The sequence below is a fragment of the Mustelus asterias genome, chromosome 17 (genome assembly GCF_964213995.1).
Source record: "Mustelus asterias chromosome 17, sMusAst1.hap1.1, whole genome shotgun sequence".
Classification (NCBI taxonomy): Eukaryota; Metazoa; Chordata; class Chondrichthyes; order Carcharhiniformes; family Triakidae; genus Mustelus; species Mustelus asterias.
The window spans coordinates 17,991,692-18,012,198 of record NC_135817.1 but is presented as its reverse complement, the minus strand read 5'-3'; the positions used below and the strand labels follow the sequence as shown (position 1 = coordinate 18,012,198).

At 45.7% G+C, this 20,507-nt stretch overlaps 1 protein-coding gene across 1 annotated transcript in view; it reads left to right on the top strand.

The window, feature by feature from the left end:
* LOC144506354 (coagulation factor X-like) overlaps window positions 1-20,507 on the top strand; it is a 151,177-nt gene that overhangs the window by 108,761 nt on the left and 21,909 nt on the right. The window contains exon 7 of the mRNA XM_078232348.1: window positions 7,243-7,360. Coding sequence (XP_078088474.1) covers window positions 7,243-7,360 — 118 coding nt within the window. The remainder of the gene's footprint in view (window positions 1-7,242; window positions 7,361-20,507) is intronic.

Below are 20,507 nucleotides of genomic sequence, written 5' to 3'. Positions count from 1 at the left end.
AGCTCCAGGGACCTGGGTTCAATTCCCAGCTTGGGTCACTGTGTGTGGAGTTTGCACATTCTCCCGTGTCTGCGTGGGTTTCCTCCGGGTGCTCCGGTTTCCTCCCACAGTCCAAAGATGTGCAGATTAGGTGATTGGTTATGCTAAATTGCCCCTTAGAGACCTGGGATGTGTAGGTTAGAGGGATTAGTGGGGTAAATATGTGGAGTTACAGGGATAGGGCCTGGGTGGGATTGTAGTCGGTGCAGGCTCGATGGGCCGAATGGTCTCCTTCTGCACTGTAGGGATTCTATGACTTCTATGATGTGGGTGGGTCCTGTCAATTTTTTTCCTCATTATCTCATACTTGTTCCCTCTCATTCTGCTCATCGCAATGAGTAAAAGTAAACTATCACAGAAACATTACTCTTCATAATTTTACACACATTTCAGAAAATTCCTCACCATCTTGTGGGAAAAGTCCCAAATTCTGACAAACTTCTCAATGTCCAGTCCCTCATGTGGTTTTATCCAAGTGAATGTACTGTATTTTTTTTTGATTGATTTTATATCCTTCCTATAATATGATCAAAATTGTACACAATGTTTTCAACTGAGGCATCCATAATTTCTGTAGAATTTCTTAATTCTACCCATAAAGTCACCACTGCCTGTTTACCTCTCATTTTATCCTCTTTTCACAGAAATAATTTCATCCTTAATCTCTGAGGCAATTCATTGCAATTCATAATTTTCCCTCTTTCCCATACACTTTAGAAATTGATAGATTTTGTTGCCATTCCTATAGCCATGTCTCTGTAATAGCTGCCACGTCACACTCTCCAAGTTAAACTTGAACGTGCAATCCATTCACCTTGTTCCTTATATTCTACGTGTCTGCATAAAGAAAGCTTGTTAGTGCCAAACACCCCAATCTATTGTTCAGGTCCATTGCCTCACTCATGTTTCTTATTGATCTCGTTGGGATTAACTTTTAGATTCCCATGCTTCTGTAGAGTTCAAAGCATAATTCTAACTCTTATTCTACTTTCTTGCTTTTAATTTGTTTTATAAGTGTTATTAATATGACATTTTCCATCTGAGGACTATCACTGGCACCAAAGCCTCACCCACCCCCCTCCCCAAAGCCTCACCCCCCCCCCCCACCCCCCAAGCCTCACCCCCCAAACCCCTTTTCAAAATAAAATGTATTTATGAATAAAATTTAACTCATTTCTCATATCAACATTCACTGTCATGTCTATCTCTCTGATAAGTATCCCACCCAGTTCATTCCCACTCCATAGAACCATAGAACCATAGAAAATTACAGCTCAGAAACAGGCCTTTTGGCCCTTCTTGTCTGTGCCGAACCATTTTTTGCCTAGTCCCACTGACCTGCACTTGGACCATATCCCTCCACACCCCTCTCATCCATGAACCCGTCCAAGTTTTTCTTAAATGTTAAAAGCATTTACCACTTTATCCGGCAGCGCATTCCACACTCCCACCACTCTCTGCGTGAAGAAGCCCCCCCTAATATTCCCTTTAAACTTTTCTCCTTTCACCCTTAACCCATGCCCTCTGGTTTTTTTCTCCCCTAGCCTCAGCGGAAAAAGCCTGCTTGCATTCACTCTATCTATACCCATCACTCTCCCCCTCACTCCCTACATTCCTTAATATCCCACTCAGTAATTATTTAATATTTCTGTCATCACTTTGTGGTGTTATTCTGTCTATTCCTGAATGGTACAATTCCCATCACAGATTTCCCTCCCAGTAGTTTTCAGCCTCTGAATAAGAACCCCAGAGGTCAGCTAGTCCACAGGCAATGCCACCAGTTTCATACATTTTTATTTTAATTAATGAACGACGCCATCAGAGTTAGGGCAATTTCTAGCCATGAACAATACCACAGAAGGTTAGTTTTTTTGTGTGAACATTTCTATTGGGTTCAGCGAGTTTTCTGTCCATAAACAATGCCAGTGGTGATCATATTTACCAGGGGTAAGCCATGGGGTACAGGTCTCTGGTACAGAGTCTGTCCCTGTTTGACAAAGTCCCTCATGGCAGGTTGGTTAAGAAGGTTAAGGCGCATGGGATACAAGGAGAGGTGGCTAGATGGGTAGAACACTGGCTTGGCCACAGGAGACAGAGGGTAGCAGTCGAAGGGTCTTTTTCCGGCTGGAGGTCTGTGACCAGTGGTGTTCCGCAGGGCTCTGTACTGGGACCTCTGCTATTTGTGATATATATAAATGATTTGGAAGAAGGTGTAACTGGTGTTATCAGCAAGTTTGCGGATGACACGAAGATGGCTGGACTTGCGGATAGCAATGAACATTGTCGGACAATACAGCAGGCTATAGATAGGCTGGAAAATTGGGCGGAGAGGTGGCAGATGGAATTTAATCCAGATAAATGCAAAGTGATGCATTTTGGAAGAACTAATGTAGGGGGGAGTTATACAATAAATGGCAGAGCCATCAAGAGTATAGAAACACAGAGGGACCTAGTCCACAAATCCACAAATCCTTGAAGGTGGCAGCACAGGTGGAGAAGGTGGTGAAGAAGGCATATGGTATGCTTGCCTTTATAGGACGGGGTATAGAGTATAAAAGCTGGAGTCTGATGTTGCAGTTACATAGAACGCTGGTTAGGCCACATTTGGAGTACTGCGTCCAGTTCTGGTCGCTGCATTACCAGAAGGACGTGGAGGCTTTAGAGAGAGTGCAGAGAAGGTTTACCAGGATGTTGCCTCGTATGGAGGGTCTTAGCTATGAGGAGAGATTGGGTAAACTGGGCTTGTTCTCCCTGGAAAGACGGAGAATGAGGGGAAACCTAATAGAGGTGTACAAAATTATGAAGGGTATAGATAGGGTGAATAGTGGGAAGCTTTTTCACAGGTCAGAGGTGACGATCACGAGGGGTCACGGGCTCAAGGTGAGAGGGGCGAGGTATAACTCCGATATCAGAGGGACGTTTTTTACAGAGAGTGGTGGGGGCCTGGAATGCGCTGCCAAGTAGGGTGGTGGAGCCAGACACACTGGCATCGTTTAAGACTTACCTGGATAGTCACATGAGCAGCCTGGGAATGGAGGGATACAAACGAATGGTCTAGTTGGACCAAGGAGTGGCACAGGCTTGGAGGGCCGAACAGCCTGTTTCCTGTGCTGTACTGTTCTTTGTTCTTTTGCTCTTTGTTGCTCAGAAGGGAAGGGGGGGAGGAGTAGAGCATTAGTTATTGGGGACTCCATAGTTAGGGGACAGATAGGAGATTCTGTGGGAGCGAGAGAGACTCACGGTTGGTGAGTTGCCTCCCAGGTGCCAGAGTCCGTGATGTCTCGGATCGTGTTTTCGGGATCCTTAAAGGGGAAGGGGACCAGCCCCAAGTTGTGGTCCACATAGGTACCAATGACATAGGTAGGAAAAGAGATGGGGATGTAAGGCAGAAATTCAGGGAGTTAGGGTGGAAGCTTAGAGCTAGAACAAATAGAGTTGTTATCTCTGGTTTGTTACGCGCGCCACGTGCGAGCGAGGAGAGGAATAGGGAGAGAGAGCAGTTGAACACATGGCTACAGGAATGGTGCAAACTCAATTTACAAGATAATGGTTGGAATGCGAGTCTTTACAGGTAATCAAGCCTTAAAGGTACAAATAATGTGAATGTAAAGACTCACATTCCAACCATTATCTTGTAAATTGCGTTTGTGTCTGTATATGTCCTGTTTGTGAACACAACTCCTCACTCACCTGAAGAAGGAGCGACACTCCGAAAGCTTGTGCTACCAAATAAAGCTGTTGGACTTTAACCTGGTGTTGTGAGACTTCTTACTGTGCTTACCCAAGTCCAACACCTGCATCTCCACATCATTCCTCCCACAGTCCAAAGATGCGTAGGTTAGGGTTACCATGGTAAATTTGTGGGTTTATGGGGATTGGATGGAGGGGAGGGTCTGAGTGGGATGCTCTTTCAGAAAGTCGGTGCAGACTCGATGAGGCAAATTGTCTCTTCCTAAACTATAGGGATTCTATGGTTCTCACTCTATGAACATAGAACATAGAACATTACAGCGCAGTACAGGCCCTTCGGCCCTCGATGTTGCGCCGACCAGTGGTACCAATCTAAAGCCCCTCTAATCTACACTATTCCAATATCATCCATATGTTTATCCAATAACCACTTGAACGCTCTCAACGTTGACGAGTCCACCACTGCTGCAGGCAGGGCATTCCACGCCCTTACTACTCTCTGAGTAAACAACCTACCTCTGACATCTGTCCTATATCTATCACCCCTCAATTTAAAGCTATGTCCCCTCATGCTAGCCATCACCATCCAAGGAAAAAGGCTCTCACTGTCCACCCTATCTAATCCTATGATCATCTTGTATGCCTCTATTAAGTCACCTCTTAACCTTCTTCTCTCTAACGAAAACAACCTCAAGCCCCTCAGCCTTTCCTCATACGATTTTCCCACCATACCAGGCAACATCCTGGTAAATCTCCTCTGCACCCTTTCCAACACTTCCACATCTTTCCTATAATACGGCGACTAGAACTGTACGCAATACTCCAAATGCGGCCGCACCAGAGTTTTGTACAGTTGCAGCATGACCTCCTGGCTCTGAAACTCAATCCCTCTACCAATAAAAGCTAACACACTGTACGCCTTCTTAACAACCCTATCAACCTGGGTGCCAACGTTCAGGGATCTATGCACATGGACACCCAGATCCCTCTGTTCATCCACACTACCAAGTATCTTACCATTAGCCCAGTACTCTGTATTCCTGTTACTCCTTCCAAAGTGAATCACCTCACACTTTTCCGCATTAAACTCCATTTGCCACCTCTCAGCCCAGCTCTGCAGCTTATCTATGTCCCTCTGTAACCTGCCACTTCCCTCCGCACTGTCTACAACTCCACCGACTTTAGTGTCATCCGCAAATTTACTAATCCATCCTTCCACGCCCTCATCCAAGTCATTAATAAAAATGACAAACAGTAGTGTCCCCAAAACAGATCCTTGCGGTACACCACTAGTAACTGAACTCCAGGATGAATATTTCCCATCAACCACCACCCTTTGTTTTCTTACAGCTAGCCAATTCCTGATCCAAACCACTAAATCACTCTCAATCCCATGTGTCCGTATTTTCTGCAAAAGCTTACCATGGGGAACCTTATCAAATGTTTTGCTGAAATCCATATACACCACATCAACCGCTTTACCCTCATCCACCTCTTTGGTCACCTTCTCAAAGAACTCAATAAGGTTTGTGAGGCACGACCTACCCTTCAAAAACCGTGCTGACTATCCCTAATCAAATTATTCCTTTCTAGGTGATTATAAATCCTATATCTTATAATCCTTTCCAATACTTTGCCCACAACAGAAGTAAGGCTCACCGGTCTATAATTACCAGGATTGTCCCTACTCCATTCTTGAACAAGGGGACAACATTTGCTAACCTCCAGTCTTCTGGCACTGTTCCTGTAGACAATGACGACACAAAGATCAAAGCCAAAGGCTCTGCAATCTCCTCTCTAGCCTCCCAGGTAATCCTGGAATAAATCCCATCCGGCCATGGGGACTTATCTATATTTACCCTTTCCAGAATTGCTAACACCTTCTCCTTATGAACATCAATCCCATCCAGTCCAACAGCCTGCATCTCAGTACTCCCCTCAACAACACTGTCCCTGTCCAGTGTGAATACCGACAAAAAATATTCATTTAGTGCCTCTCCTATCTCTTCAGACTCCACGCACAACTTCCCACTACTGTCCTTGACTGGCCCTAATCTTACCCTAGTCATTCTTTTACTCCTGACATACCTATAGAAAGCTATATGAAGGTGATGAATTTAAAATTAATTACAGTATTATAGAATCCCTACAGTGCAGAAAAAGGCCATTCAGTCTGCACTGACTCTCTCTGAAAGAGTATCTTATGCAGGCCCATTCCCCCACCCTATTCCTATAACCCCACTCATTTACCGTAGCTAATCCATCTGAACTATACATCTTTGGACACAGAGGGGCAATTTAGCACAGTCAATCCACCTAACCTGCATGTTTTTGGATTGTGGGAGGAAACCGGAGCACCCGGAGGAAACCCACCAGACATGGAAAATGTGCAAACTCCACACAGATATTCACCCAAGGATGGAATCGAACCCGGGTTCCTGATGCTGTGAAGCGGCAATGCTAACCACTGTGACACCCACTTAGCTTTGTATGGAGGTTTTGTCGCCGAGTCAGAAGCTGTGGATTTGATTCCCACTCCAGAAGTTGATGACCATGAAAGGTGGAGTTATAACATGAGCAAACATGTTGATTATCAACTGGTAAGTATTTGCAATATGCCTACCACAGAATTGTTACAGTGCAGGAGGAGGTCATTTCGCCCATGTCTGAACTGGCTCTCCAAATGAGCACCATGACTTAGTGCCATTCCCCTGTACTCATACACATTGCTTCTATTCAAATAATCATCCAATGTCCTCTTAAATGCCTCAATTGAACCTGCCTCCAGAGTACTTGCAGACAGTGCATTCCAGACCCCAACCAGTCATTGTGTAGTGGGAAGAATGGCAGAGTCTCCTGGTCAGCCTTGCTTGATGTTGAATGGTTCCCTTCAAGTTACAGCTTCTGGTGACAGACTAGTGACCCATTTCAGGAAGAACTAGCCATGGAAACAGACAAATTTTAAAAAAAAGTTTATTTTATTAGTGTCACAAGTAAGGCTTACATTAACACTGCAATGAAGTTACTGTGAAAATCCCCCAGTCGCCACACTCTGGCGCCTGTTCGGGTACACTGAGGGAGAATTTAGTATGGTCAATGCACCCAACCAGCATGTCTTAGGACTGTGGGAGGAAACCAGAGCACCCAGGGGAAACCCAAGCAAACACAGGGAGAGCATGCAGACTCCGCACAGTCACCCAAGCGAGGAATTGAACCCAGGTCCTTGGTGCTGTGTGGCAGCAATGCTAACCACTGTGCCACCCAACTGAGGTTTGAAATCGAACCCACTTCAAACTTAATATGATCACCACTGGCATTGCTTATGGACAGAAAACTAGCTGAACCCAATGGAAATGTGCGACCATGCCACACAATGTGTATGCTGTGACCACTCCTTGCATCAATCGATGCAGGAAAGCTTTGTGGGCCTTAATTGTTCTTAACTTGCCTGTGCTCAGTTTACTGAAGATCTGCTAATGATGATTCTGATGCCTTATGTAAATTGTCCAACAGGTTCTTCTAATCGACGAAACTGGCAAACGGTTTTGTGGAGGCACAATTCTGAGTGAGACTTTAGTAGTGACTGCAGCCCATTGCCTAAACCAGACGCTTACCATCAGTGCTGTTGTTGGTAAGGAATCTACTCTTTAAATTAGCCTCTTGATGAATAGTGAATCCCACTGAAAATAAGACCAATACTGTGTGCAGTATTGGTCCCCTTATATGAGGAAGGATATATTGGCATTGGAGGGAGTGCAGAGAAGGTTCACCAGGTTGATACCGGAGATGAGGGGTATGGATTATGAGGAGAGGCTGAGGAGATTGGGTTTGTACTCGTTGGAGTTTAGAAGGATGAGGGGGGATCTTATGGAGACTTATAAGATAATGCGGGGGCTGGATAGGGTGGAGGCGGAGAGATTCTTTCCACTTAGTAAGGAAGCTAAAACTAGAGGACACAGTCTCAAAATAAAGGGGGGTCGGTTTAAGACAGAGTTGAGGAGGAACTTCTTCTCCCAGAGGGTGGTGAATCTCTGGAATTCTCTGCCCACTGAGGTGGTGGAGGCTACCTCGCTGAATATGTTTAAAGCGCGGATGGATGGATTCCTGATCGGTAAGGGAATTAAGGGTTATGGGGATCAGGCGGGTAAGTGGTACTGATCCACGTCAGATCAGCCATGATCTTATTGAATGGCGGGGCAGGCTCGAGGGGCTAGATGGCCTACTCCTGCTCCTATTTCTGATGTTCTTATGTTCAATGTCACCAGGAAACAAAAGTGATTCTCGGATCATGATCATAGAACATAGAAACATAGAAAAACTACAGCACAAACAGGCCCTTCGGCCCACAAGTTGTGCCGAACACATCCCTACCTTCTAGACCTACCTATAACCCTCCATCCTATTAAGCTCCATGTACTCATCCAGGAGTCTCTTAAAAGACCCTATTGAGTTCGCCTCCACCACCACTGACGGCAGCCGATTCCACTCGCCCACCACCCTCTGTGTGAAAAACCTACCCCTAACATCTCCCCTGTACCTACCCCCCAGCACCTTAAACCTGTGTCCTCTCGTAGCAGACATTTCCACCCTGGGAAAAAGCCTCTGAGAGTCCACCCGATCTATGCCTCTCAACATTTTATACACCTCTATTAGGTCTCCTCTCATCCTTCGTCTCTCCAAGGAGAAAAGACCGACTTCCCTCAGCCTATCCTCATAAGGCATGCCACTCAATCCAGGCAACATCCTTGTAAATCTCCTCTGCACCCTTTCAAACTTTTCCACATCCTTCCGATAGTGAGGCAACCTTATGGGCAGAATTATGGGCAGAATTTGCCCCAAAAATGGCAAAGTGTCATTTTTGGCGAGGAAACCGGTGCAATTCCTGGCGGCAACAGCAACGCAATCGGAATGCAATCTTAAGGCACTCCTGTGGCACTTCCCCATGTGAAAAGTGCCACATCTGAGGGGCAAAACATCTGATCCACCTGACGTGGGGGATCATCTGGGTTCTTCAATCAATGTGTTGAATCATAGAAACCCTACATTGCAGAAAGAGGCCATTTGGCCCATCGAGTCTGCACCGACCACAATCCCACCCAGGCCCCACCCCATATCCCTACATATTTACCCGCTAATCCCTCTAACCTACACATCTCAGGACAATAAGGGGCAATTTTTATCATGGCCAATCAACCTAACCTGCACATCTTTGGACTGTGGGAGGAAACCCACGCACACACGAGGAGAATGTGCAAACTCCACACAGACCCAAGCCGGGAATCGAACCCAGGTCCCTGGAGCTGTGAAGCAGTAATGCTAACCATTGTGCTACCGTGCCACCCATTGAAATAATTTCACAGCACTCAGTATCATTCAAGCCAGGAAGATGGCAGCTTAAAGATCAGCTTCCAGGTTCTTGAGCGGACCCGAACAATACTTTTGGATGCAGGTAGGAGAGGCAGACAACGATCTACCCACAGGTTAGGACATAGAGCATAGAAGAGTACAGCACAGGAACAGGTCCTTCAGCCCATGATGTTGTGCCGAACATAACGCCAAATTAAACTAATGCCTTCTGCCTGCCCTTGGTCTGTATCCCTCTGTTCATTACATATTCATGTGTTTATCTAAAAGCTCCTTAAACGCCCCTATTGTATCCACCTCCACCAGCACCCGTGGCAGCGCGTTCCAGACACCTACCACTCTCTGTGTGAAAAACTGGCCCATCACATCTCCATTGAACTTTCCCCGTCTCACTGTAATACCAGGCTTGACCCCTGGCATTAGACATTGCATGGGCAATAAACTTGCAAAAAATGGTTTATATTGACAACCTCATTATTTGCCATGGGGCCTTTTAAATTAGAGTCCCCACCCAGGCTCTATCCCCCTAACCCCATGTATTTACCCTGCTAGTCCCCCTCAGACTAAGGGGCAATTTAGCATGGCCAATCAACCTAAACTTCGCATCTTTGGAGTGTGGGAGGAAACCAGAGCACCCGGAGGAAACCCACACAGACATGGGGAGAACGTGCAAACTCCACACAGACAGTGACCCAAGCCGGGAATCGAACCCAGGTCCTTGGTACTGTGAAGCAGCAGTGCTAACCACTGTGCCACCGTGCCCCCATAATCCAGGGTCCTGAGGCCAATTGTAGTGTCCTATCACCAATCTGGTTGAGGCAGGCCTTCTCAGCATAGACCAGGGACCTCATGATGCCACCTCGCTCCATCCCAAGGGGGGGATGGTTGCTTTCTCAAGGTTGTCATTATTTGTTGCATTTTTTAAATTGCATGTGAGACTGGGGAGCTTTCTCCACAGCAACACCTCAGCCAATCAGAGTCCACTTGCTAACCAATCAGCACTCTTTTCTCCTGTGATAAAAGTTATGGCGATCATTTTGAAATTCGGTGTTCTTGTGTTTGTCCTGCTGAGTGCAAGATGAAAAGCTTCAACAGCATATCTCCCTTTCAGCAATCTTCATATTCTCGATAAAAGCAAAATACTGCAGATGCTGGAATGTGAAACAAAAACAGAAAATGCTGGAAAATCTCAGCAAGTCTGACAGCATCTGTGGAGCGAGAACAGAGCCAACGTTTCGAGTCAGAGTTGGGATCATCCAGATTTGAAACATTGGGGGTGATCTTACCAAAAAAGTCAGAGTCCAGAAGGGGCTGGAAAACGGGAGAGTTTCAGATCCATTTTTTCGGATCTTATGCGCTCTGTGCAAAAAAACGTCCTCAATCTCATTTCCGTCACTAGGGGGAGTGGGCAAGGCCCAGCTCACCCGAAAGCTGGCTGATAACCGCAGAGGGCGCAATTGGACACGTGCAGGTCTCTGTGCTGAGATCAGCTGAGACCTGTAATGTTGGCAGGAGGCACCCCAACAATGTGACGAATCCTGCTGGGAGGGAGCGTTGGCAGTGGTCATTGCGAACAATATGACCAAGAAAAAGGGGATTCAATGTCAGAAAAGAATGAATGACCTCCTACAATCTACAAAGGTAAGTCACCCCTGAGCATCCGACCATTCCCTTACCCCCAGAATGTCACCTCGATCCACTTGCTGCCATCTCGCAGCTTCCCCTCAGCAAACCTCCCAGCATCATCCTCAATCCATCAATCCTCATCACCCTCAAAGCGGAGTGCCACAGGGATCAGTGCTTGGTCCTCTGCTATTTGTCATTTTTATAAATGACTTGGAGGAGGCGGCTGAAGGATGGATCAGTAAATTTGCTGATGACACCAAGATTGGTGGAGTAGTGGATGAGGTGGAGGGCTGTTGTAGGCTGCAAAGAGACATAGATAGGATGCAGAGCTGGGCTGAAAAATGGCAAATGGAGTTTAACCCTGACAAATGCGAGGTGATTCATTTTGGTAGGACAAATTTAAATGTGGATTACAGGGTCAAAGGTAGGGTTCTGAAGAATGTGGAGGAACAGAGAGATCTTGGGGTTCATATCCATAGATCTCTGAAGGTTGCCACTCAAGTGGATAGAGCCGTGAAGAAGGCCTATAGTGTGTTGGTGTTCATTGACAGGGGGTTGGAGTTTAAGAGCCGTCGGGTTATGTTGCAACTGTACAGGACCTTGGTGAGACCACATTTGGAATATTGTGTGCAGTTCTGGTCACCTCACTACAAGAAGGATGTGGAGACACTGGAAAGAGTGCAAAGGAGATTTACCAGGATGCTGCCTGGTTTGGAGGGTAGGTCTTATGAGGAAAGGTTGAGGGAACTTGGGCTTTTCTCTTTGGAGCGGAGGAGGTTGAGAGGAGACTTGATAGAGGTTTATAAGATGATGAGGGGGATAGATAGAGTGAATGTTCAAAGACTATTTCCTCAGGTGAATGGAGTGGTAACTAGGGGGCATAACTATAGGGTTCATGGTGGGAGATATAGGAAGGATGTCCGAGGTAGGTTTTTTACTCAGAGAGTGGTTGGGGTGTGGAATGGACTGCCTGCAGGGATAGTGGAGTCAGAAACTTTAGGAACATTTAAGAAGCTATTGGATAGGCACATGGAGTACTTCGGGATGATAGGGAGGAAATAGCTTGATCTGGGTTTCAGACAAAGCTCGGCTCAACAACGTGGGCCAAAGGGCCTGTTCTGTGCTGTACTGTTCTATGTTCTATGTTCTATAATGTTCACCCTCAGCACACCTCAACAGAGGCCCTCCCTGCTTAGACATGGTGCCCACACATGTCAGTTGTCCTCGTCAAGCTCATTCCCTTTTACATCTCTGCAGGAGAAGATAGCCCACAACCAGAGAGAGAGAGAAGATGGACGGGGAATACCTGAGTTAAGGATCCTGACACCCTTGGAGGAGAGGGCTTTGGGGCTCACGGGGAGGGACAGGATGGGCCTACATGGACAGCGAGGTTGGCCTGTGACAGAAGTGAGGAACCACTGCACCTTCATCCAGATGACCAGTCTCAAGAGAGTTTTTAAGTGCCCAAACCCTTGACCTTGCTATGGACTAAAACTATGTCTCTTACCTTGCAAGAACATCAACCAATGAGCCTCAGCGATCAACCAGCAGAACATCCCCTTTCCACTCTCGACAGAATCTCAGAGGAGATCTTTGAGGAGGATTCCGAAAGTACATTACAGCTACCACCCTCACCATCGCAGAGACAATCATCTTGGTGGGAGGAATTAGCAGACAGACTTCTGGGTCACTATCTGGTGAGCACAGTCTTGGATCCAAGGCTGACACTGCACATCAGGTGGAGACAGGAACACCCCAGGGATCAGGCAGTCGGAGGTCTGCTGGATCTCAGGACAAAGCTGTGCCCCAGCCAGGTGCCGAGACTCTGTACACATTCGTTCCACAGCTGCTGGGAGATGCAAAGGAAAAACCGGGAATCCAGGCTGGGTTGTCAGCGACATTCCTGCGACTGAAAGGCAATTTGGAGGAGTCCCCGAGCGTTCAGTCACAGGAGATGTTGCTGGCAATGCGTGGCACCCAGGCAAGAGCTGGAGACCATCCCAGAATCTTCCACCCAGGAGACTTTCTCAGTGACCAGCCCTTCTGAATCACCCTTTCCTGATACCAATGCTTCTCAGGGGTAGCAGGCAGAACTGGGTGAGGCGGCAACATCAGAGCCAACCGAAAGTTGGCCAGGTCCCTACATGTCCAGACACTCCAGAGGACGCCCGTCAAGAGCATCTCAGGCAGCAGGCCATGGAAGGGAGCAGGCTGCCTCCACCTCCTGGGAACGTACATAGATGTGGTGGGAGGGCTCAGAAGATGGGTGGGATTGTTGTTGGTTCAAACTCGGTGGGCCGAATGGCCTCCTTCTGCACTGTAGGGATTCTACGATTCTCAATCTCCCATGTGGGACCTTGTCAAAAGCTTTGCTAAAATCCATATAAACTACATGAACTGAACATCACTCATCCACACACTCGATCACAGTTTCAAAAAATTCTAACAAATTTGTTAGACATGACCTTCATCTGACAAAGTCATGCTGACAGTCCCTAATTAACCCATGTCTTTCCAAGTGGAGATTAATTCTCTCCTTCAGAATCTTTTCCAATAGTTTCCCTTTCACTGGTGTGAGACTCATTGGTCTGTAATTTCCTGGTTCATCTCTAACACCCTTCTTGAAAAGTGGAACCAAATTAGCCATCCTCTAATCCTCTGGCACTTCCTTCATGATGTGGAGATGCCAGCGTTGGACTGGGGTAAACACAGTAAGAAGTTTAACAACACCAGGTTAAAGTCCAACAGGTTTATTTGGTAGCAAAAGCCACAAGCTTTCGGAGCCCCAAGCCCCTTCTTCAGGTGTAGCCCCTGTTTGTGAACAGAATTCCCACTCACCTGAAGAAGGGGCTTGGGGCTCCGAAAGCTTGTGTGGCTTTTGCTACCAAATAAACCTGTTGGACTTTAACCTGGTGTTGTTAAACTTCTTACTTCCTTCATGGCCAGAAAGGAGTTAAAAATGTGGGTCAGAGCACTGGCAATTTCCTGCCTCACTGCCCTCACTGCCTGAGACACAATTCATCCGGGCCAGGGATTTGTCCACTTTTAAGCCTGTCAGAGCCTCCAATATCTCCTCATTTCCTACGTCAAATTGTGCAAGTTCCTCACAGTCCCTTTTCCTGTATTCTGTACCTACATTCTCCTTTTCCTGAGCCAGGAGTTAGACATAAACAAAACCTGAGGGGCATCAGATCTTTCCTTACTGTGAGTCGTTATCACGCTCCTGAATTGACAGGCTGAACATGCACAAGGACAACCCAGAGCCAGCACCCTGAGATGTTTCTGTAGTGGTCACCGTCCCATGGGGGGGAGGGAGGGTGGTCAAGAAGGTCTTGTGGAACTCCTGGACAATGTGATGATCCAAGTGTGCAAACTGGGAAGCGATGAGGGAATCCCTGGTCCTCCTGCCCAAGTGAACCCTCGCTGCTGCCTGGCCTCCAATCTCCAACTCCTCTTCTGGCTCTCCCTTCACTCCCTATTGAACATCCTCCTCAGAGGAAACATTCCGCTCCTGGTCTTCATTGAGTTTGTTGTCCAGCTGCTGCGCTAAGTTGTGGAAGGCACAGCGACCATGTTGATGACTCTCTGTTGCAATGGTGCAGGAATAGCCACGAGTGCCATTGATGATGCCCTGGACCTCGGTAATCCCATCATGGGAGCCCTGGATCTGTGGCAGTCCAGTGATGGCACTGGTGGAAGCTGCTGACTGTCTGGCTGAGCTGGTTTTTCTCCTCTGTGAAGTATGCTCTCTTGCTCCAAATGCTGATTTCAGACATTGAGAGATTTCAACCACATTTTTTCTCTGCTGAACTTCCTCAATTTTCAGCCTGCTGTCATTGTGAAGAGCTTCCTTCTCAAACTGCGGCTGCCGAAAGATCTCCTGCTGTTTTTCAGCTTACTTTGTTTCGAGGTCTCCAATCTGCTTCTTCAAATGTCTTTATTCCCTTCACATTTCACCTCCCCTCTGGCAAGTGTAGCCTATAGCTCCTCTTCTCTTTTTGTCAGTTTAGTTCTGCAATTGGCTGCTGCAGCTCAGCAATTTGATCTTGCAGATCTCAAGTTTCATCTTCCAACTTCCACTTTGATTTTTCCACCTCTTGTCTGTTTTATCTTCCTTCTTTGAACGTTCTTCAAAATCTGTAATCACCAACTGTGAGATTAATTCGAAAACCAGGGATGGAATGTTCCCATCCTGCCCACTCTGGACTAGTAGCAGGTGGGACAGGAAATTTGGACGACCATGTAAATAAAGGTCCATTGACCTTGGGCGGAAATTTCCGGTCTTGTGGTATGTGCGGCCAGAAAATCTCGCCCCAGGTCTTCAACATTTTCTTCTCTTTGGCCAACTTTGAATTCTTCTAGCAGCAAGACATCTTCCATTTTGGTTCAACCATTACTTTCTTAAGCTGAAGCTTCTGTTGAGTTCCTTCCTTCTTCTTCACCAAGCTGCATTTCTAGATCCCGAATGTATTGCTGCATTTTCTTTTTATTCTGCAGATGCTGGAACTCTTCCTGGAGAGAGCTTGCACCATCTTTTTCACTCCTGGTTCTGCTGTCAATGTCTGTTGTTTCCTTCCGCTGCTACTCTAACAGCATTCAGTTACTTTCAGCCTGTTGTCGGTTTGCTGTGTGAGATTTGCCTGCTGTAGTAGATTTTCTTTTAATTCAGCAATAAGATTCTCTTTCAACTCAATTTTTTTATCTTCAAATTTCTTCAGTGCTGCATGTGTGGGGCTTTTTCTTCTTTTGCACACAGCCTCTGCCCACATTCTCCACATCACATTCTCCAACACAGCAATACAGCTGAGGGAGTTCCGTTACGCTGGGGTCTTTGTAGGGAGGGAACTTAAACAAACTTTAACATGAGTTTCAGATAAACAGTGCAGTGCAGTGACCCTATAAGAAAACCACTTCAGAACCTAGCTTTTTGTTGAGTGCGATGTTTACATTGATTATCTTCCCTATATATTTAACCAGATAGCTAAGCTATACACCGGTGCAATCAAACCAAGATAGATAGAAAGTCTGTTAGTCAGTGATCAAAAAGTTAAGGCCCTAACAGGCTCAGGTTCTCAGCCTATCCCAGTTCCAATTTGAGGTCACACACCAAACAAAGTTCAAAGCCAGGTAGTCAGATTCTCAGGTTGCTCACCAGGTAGTCAAACACATTTCCTCTCAGGTTGTTCCCTCAATTTATAGTACTTTGCAAGGTGCTCAGCTGGGACAATGGTGTTTAAGCCTCTTCTTTTTATACCTGCTCCTGCTTCCTGTTCCAGAAGTGTGATGCTATGTGGCTCTGGCCAAGAGTAAATGCAGTAAGAAGTCTCACAACACGAGGTTAAGGTCCAACGGGTTTATTTGGTAGCACAAGCTTTCGGAGTGTTACTCCTTCTTCAGGAGAAGAAGAGTAAATGTTCAGAGAGATACCGTCCTTCTCAATTCAGCCCATGGCTGTGTTCCAGTGCAAAAACACAAAAACAACGGCCCGACCATGGCTAGCAAAATAAATTAAATATAATATTAGATACAAAGAGGAGTTATTCAAAGTAGCAAGCCTGAAGATTGGGAACAGTTTAGAATTCAGCAAAGGAGGATCATGAAACTTGCAAAATCTTCTATAAGAAAAGAAAAAGATTAATGAAGACAAATGTAGGTCCCTTACAGTTCAAAACAGAAGTATTCATAACAGACAACATGTCTGTTATGTGTGAATTCTAAACTGTTCCCAATCTTCAGGCTTGCTACTTTGAATAACTCCTCTTTGTATCTAATATTATATTTAATTTATTTTGCTAGCCATGGTCGGGCCGTTGTTTTTGTGTTTTTTTCACTGGAACACAGCCATGGGCTGAATTGAGAAGGACGGTATCTCTCAACTACTTCAGCTTTGTCTTCATGGAGACAGACACAAATAACCGTCCAGAAATGCGAAGGAATCAGAGTCAGAGAAGGAGAAATTGAAGGAAATTAGTATTACTAAAAAAAGTGTTGAAGAAATTAATGGGATTGAAAGCTAATAAATCCCCAAGGCCTGATAATAGAACCATAGAACCATCTACAGCTCAGAAACAGGCTTTTTGGCCCTTCTTGTCTGTGCCGGACCATTTTTTTCCTAGTCCCACTGACTTGCACTTGGACCATATCCCTCCACACCCCTCTCATCCATGAACCCGTCCAAGTTTTTCTTAAATGTTAAAAGCATTTACCACTTTATCCGGCAGCGCATTCCACACTCCCACCACTCTCTGCGTGAAGAAGCCCCCCCTAATATTCCCTTTAAACTTTTCTCCTTTCACCCTTAACCCATGCCCTCTGGTTTTTTTCTCCCCTAGCCTCAGCGGAAAAAGCCTGCTTGCATTCACTCTATCTATACCCATCAAAATCTTATACACCTCTATCAAATCTCCCCTTAATCTTCTACGCTCCAGGGAATAAAGTCCCAACCTATTCAATCTCTCTCTAATCTACATCCCAGGCCACTAAAGGTGGCGGCCATGGAAATAGTGATGTGTTGGTTGTCATCTTCCAGAATTCTCCAGGACTATGAATATAATCGCGGTAGAGGGGCAGTCGGGCTGGACGACACCCTTGGTTGCCCTCTGCCTGGATCTGTCAATGGCAAATTTGGCCAGGCCTAGGAGCAGGTCCTCCTCCTTCCCTGCCCCCCTCCACACCAAGTGCCCGGAGATCAGAAGCGTGGAACTGAAGTGCAAACAAAATATCAATAAAAGGTACTTTGAGAAACTAAAAAAGGGTGTGCAATCTAAAACAACTTTACATAGACATGGTCCACGGACTCACAAGACCGCAAAAAGGGAGTATGTGAGTTGAAGCATCCCATGGTTGTATGGAATTGCTGCGTGCAACACCCTCCACTCCAGGTCCTCAATGTTAAGGGAGAGAGCCACAAAGGGTGAATGGGACTTGGTGATAATGCAGGCAGTAGAAGAACTTATGTTCACAGTGTGTGTAAGGAGAGGGGTCAGCCAGACCACATTGGAACAGTCAAGTCTAGAGGTAACAAGAACATGGCTGCGAGTTCCTGCAACAAGCTGGGTTAAAACAAAGACAGGTGATGTTACTGAGCTGGAAGTAGGCAGTCAGGTTGACTGTGAGGATACTGATTGGAAAGCTCAGTCTAAGGTCAAATCGGATGCCAAACTTGTCTGCTTCAGCCTCAGACCATGAGAAGGTAGAAGATAGAGCTGGTGAGTTGTTATATTGTGGCAATATAGACAAGGTGTTATTTTCTGAATGTGTAGTCATTGAACCTGTGAACTTTGCAACTCCTGTAGTCAGATTGAGCTTTAGCAACATAGTGCATGCCCAAACAGATGTGCTGCCATGGGATCCCCTCTAGGTCAAGCACTCATGAACATTTTCATGTTTCCACAAGAAATGTGTTTTTGATGGAATGAGCCTAAACTGTCTATATTTCCGACATGTAGATGATATGCTCACAATCTTTCTATCTGTAGTCACAGGCAAGGGTTTCCTGACACATCTTAAAGCATTCCATACCATACACAAATTAATTTCTCAGATGGAGCATTCAGACAGGCTCCCTTTCCACAACATGTTCGTTGAGAAATGGATCTACTAATCCACAATTGTTTACTGAAAGCGAACTTTCACTGATCAGAATAAACATTGGGATTCGCATAACTCCATTCTATAAAATTGGCCTTATTAGCAATTTTGTGAACAGGGGCTTAGCTATTTGCTCACTTTGCGAGCTTGATAAAGAAATAGAATGCACCAAAGCTATCATGTCAGAAAATAGCTATCATCGTTCACTGTGTATTGTATAAACTTTCAGATGTGGGAAGTGCCAGGACTACCTCCTTATTTTGTAAGGACAAAATATTACAAAAAAATTTGAACAAGTTAAACAACTCATTCCCCACTGCTATTGTGAAGTAGCTATGCAAGTGGTATTTTCCACAAACAGGGTTCTGCTGTAAGTCCAAACTGAAGTTCCATCTGCCACACTATTCAGCGGTGTCTGGATTCCAATGCCTATGTGATGCCTGGTACATAGGCTGTATGTGCCAGCAATTGGCTGTTTGAATCAACCAGCATATTCCTTCAGTTCTTCATTATAGGCAGACTTTTCAAACATTTTCAAGACATTTCAGACATTTTCAAAACCCAAAACAAAATGTCTACTGTCAGATGTGATTCCATGCTTGAGTGCATGAATAGCTACAATAACAACCAATTTAAGAGAATCAATTGAGCTCATAACATGACTTACTTATAGAACGTAGAACATAGAACATTACAGCGCAGTACAGGTCCTTCGGCCCTCGATGTTGCGCCGACCTGTGAAACGAATCTAAAGCCCATCTAACCTACACTATTCCAATATCATCCATATGTTTATCCAATGACCTTTTAAATGCCCTTAATGTTGACGAGTCCACTACTGTTGCAGGCAGGGCATTCCACGCCCTTACTACTCTCTGAGTAAACAACCTACCTCTGACATCTGTCCTATATCTATCACCCCTCAATTTAAAGCTATGTCCCCTCGTGCTAGCCATCACCATCCAAGGAAAAAGGCTCTCACTGTCCACCCTATCTAATCCTATGATCATCTTGTATGCCTCTATTAAGTCACCTCTTAACCTTCTTCTCTCTAACAAAAACAGCCTCAAGTCACTCAGCCTTTCCTCATAAGACCTTCCCACCATACCAGGCAACATCCTGGTAAATCTCCTCTGCACCCTTTCCAATGCTTCCACATCCTTCCTGTAATGCGGCGACCAGAACTGTACGCAATACTCCAAGTGTGGCCGCACTAGAGTTTTGTACAGCTGCAGCATAACATCATGGCTCCGAAACTCAATCCCTCTACCAGTAAAAGCTAACACACTGTACGCCTTCTTAACAACCCTATCAACCTGGGTGCCAACTTTCAAGGATCTATGCACATGGACACCGAGATCTCTCTGCTCATCCACACTACCAAGTATCTTACCATTAGCCCAGTACTCTGTATTCTTGTTACTCCTTCCAAAGTGAATCACCTCACACTTTTCCGCATTAAACTCCATTTGCCACCTCTCAGCCCAGCTCTGCAGCTTATCTATGTCCCTCTGTAACCTGCAACATCCTTCTGCACTGTCCACAACTCCACCGACTTTAGTGTCATCCGCAAATGTACTAACCCATCCTTCTACGCCCTCATCCATGTTATTTATAAAAATGACAAACAGCAGTGGCCCCAAAACAGATCCTTGCGGTACACCACTAGTAACTGAACTCCAGGATGAATATTTCCCATCAACCACCACCCTCTGTCTTCTTACAGCTAGCCAATTTCTGATCCAAAGCGCTAAATCACCCTCAATCGAATGCCTCTGGATTTTCTGCAATAGCCTACCATGGGGAACTTTATCAAACGCTTTACTGAAATCCGTATACACCACATCAACTGCTTTACCCTCGTCCACCTCTTTGGTCACCTTCTCAAAGAAATCAATAAGGTTTGTGAGGCACGACCTACCTTTCACAAAACCGTACTGACTATCCCTAATCAAATTGTTCCTTTCTAGATGATTATAAATCCTATCTCTTATAATCCTTTCCAAAACTTTGCCAACAACAGAAGTAAGGCTCACTGGTCTATAATTACCAGGGTTGTCTCCACTCCCCTACTTGTACAAGGGGACAACATTTGCTATCCTCCAGTCTTCTGGTACTATTCCTGTAGACAATGACGACATAAAGATCAAAGCCAAAGGCTCTGCAATCTCCTCCCCAGCTTCCCAGAGCATCCTAGG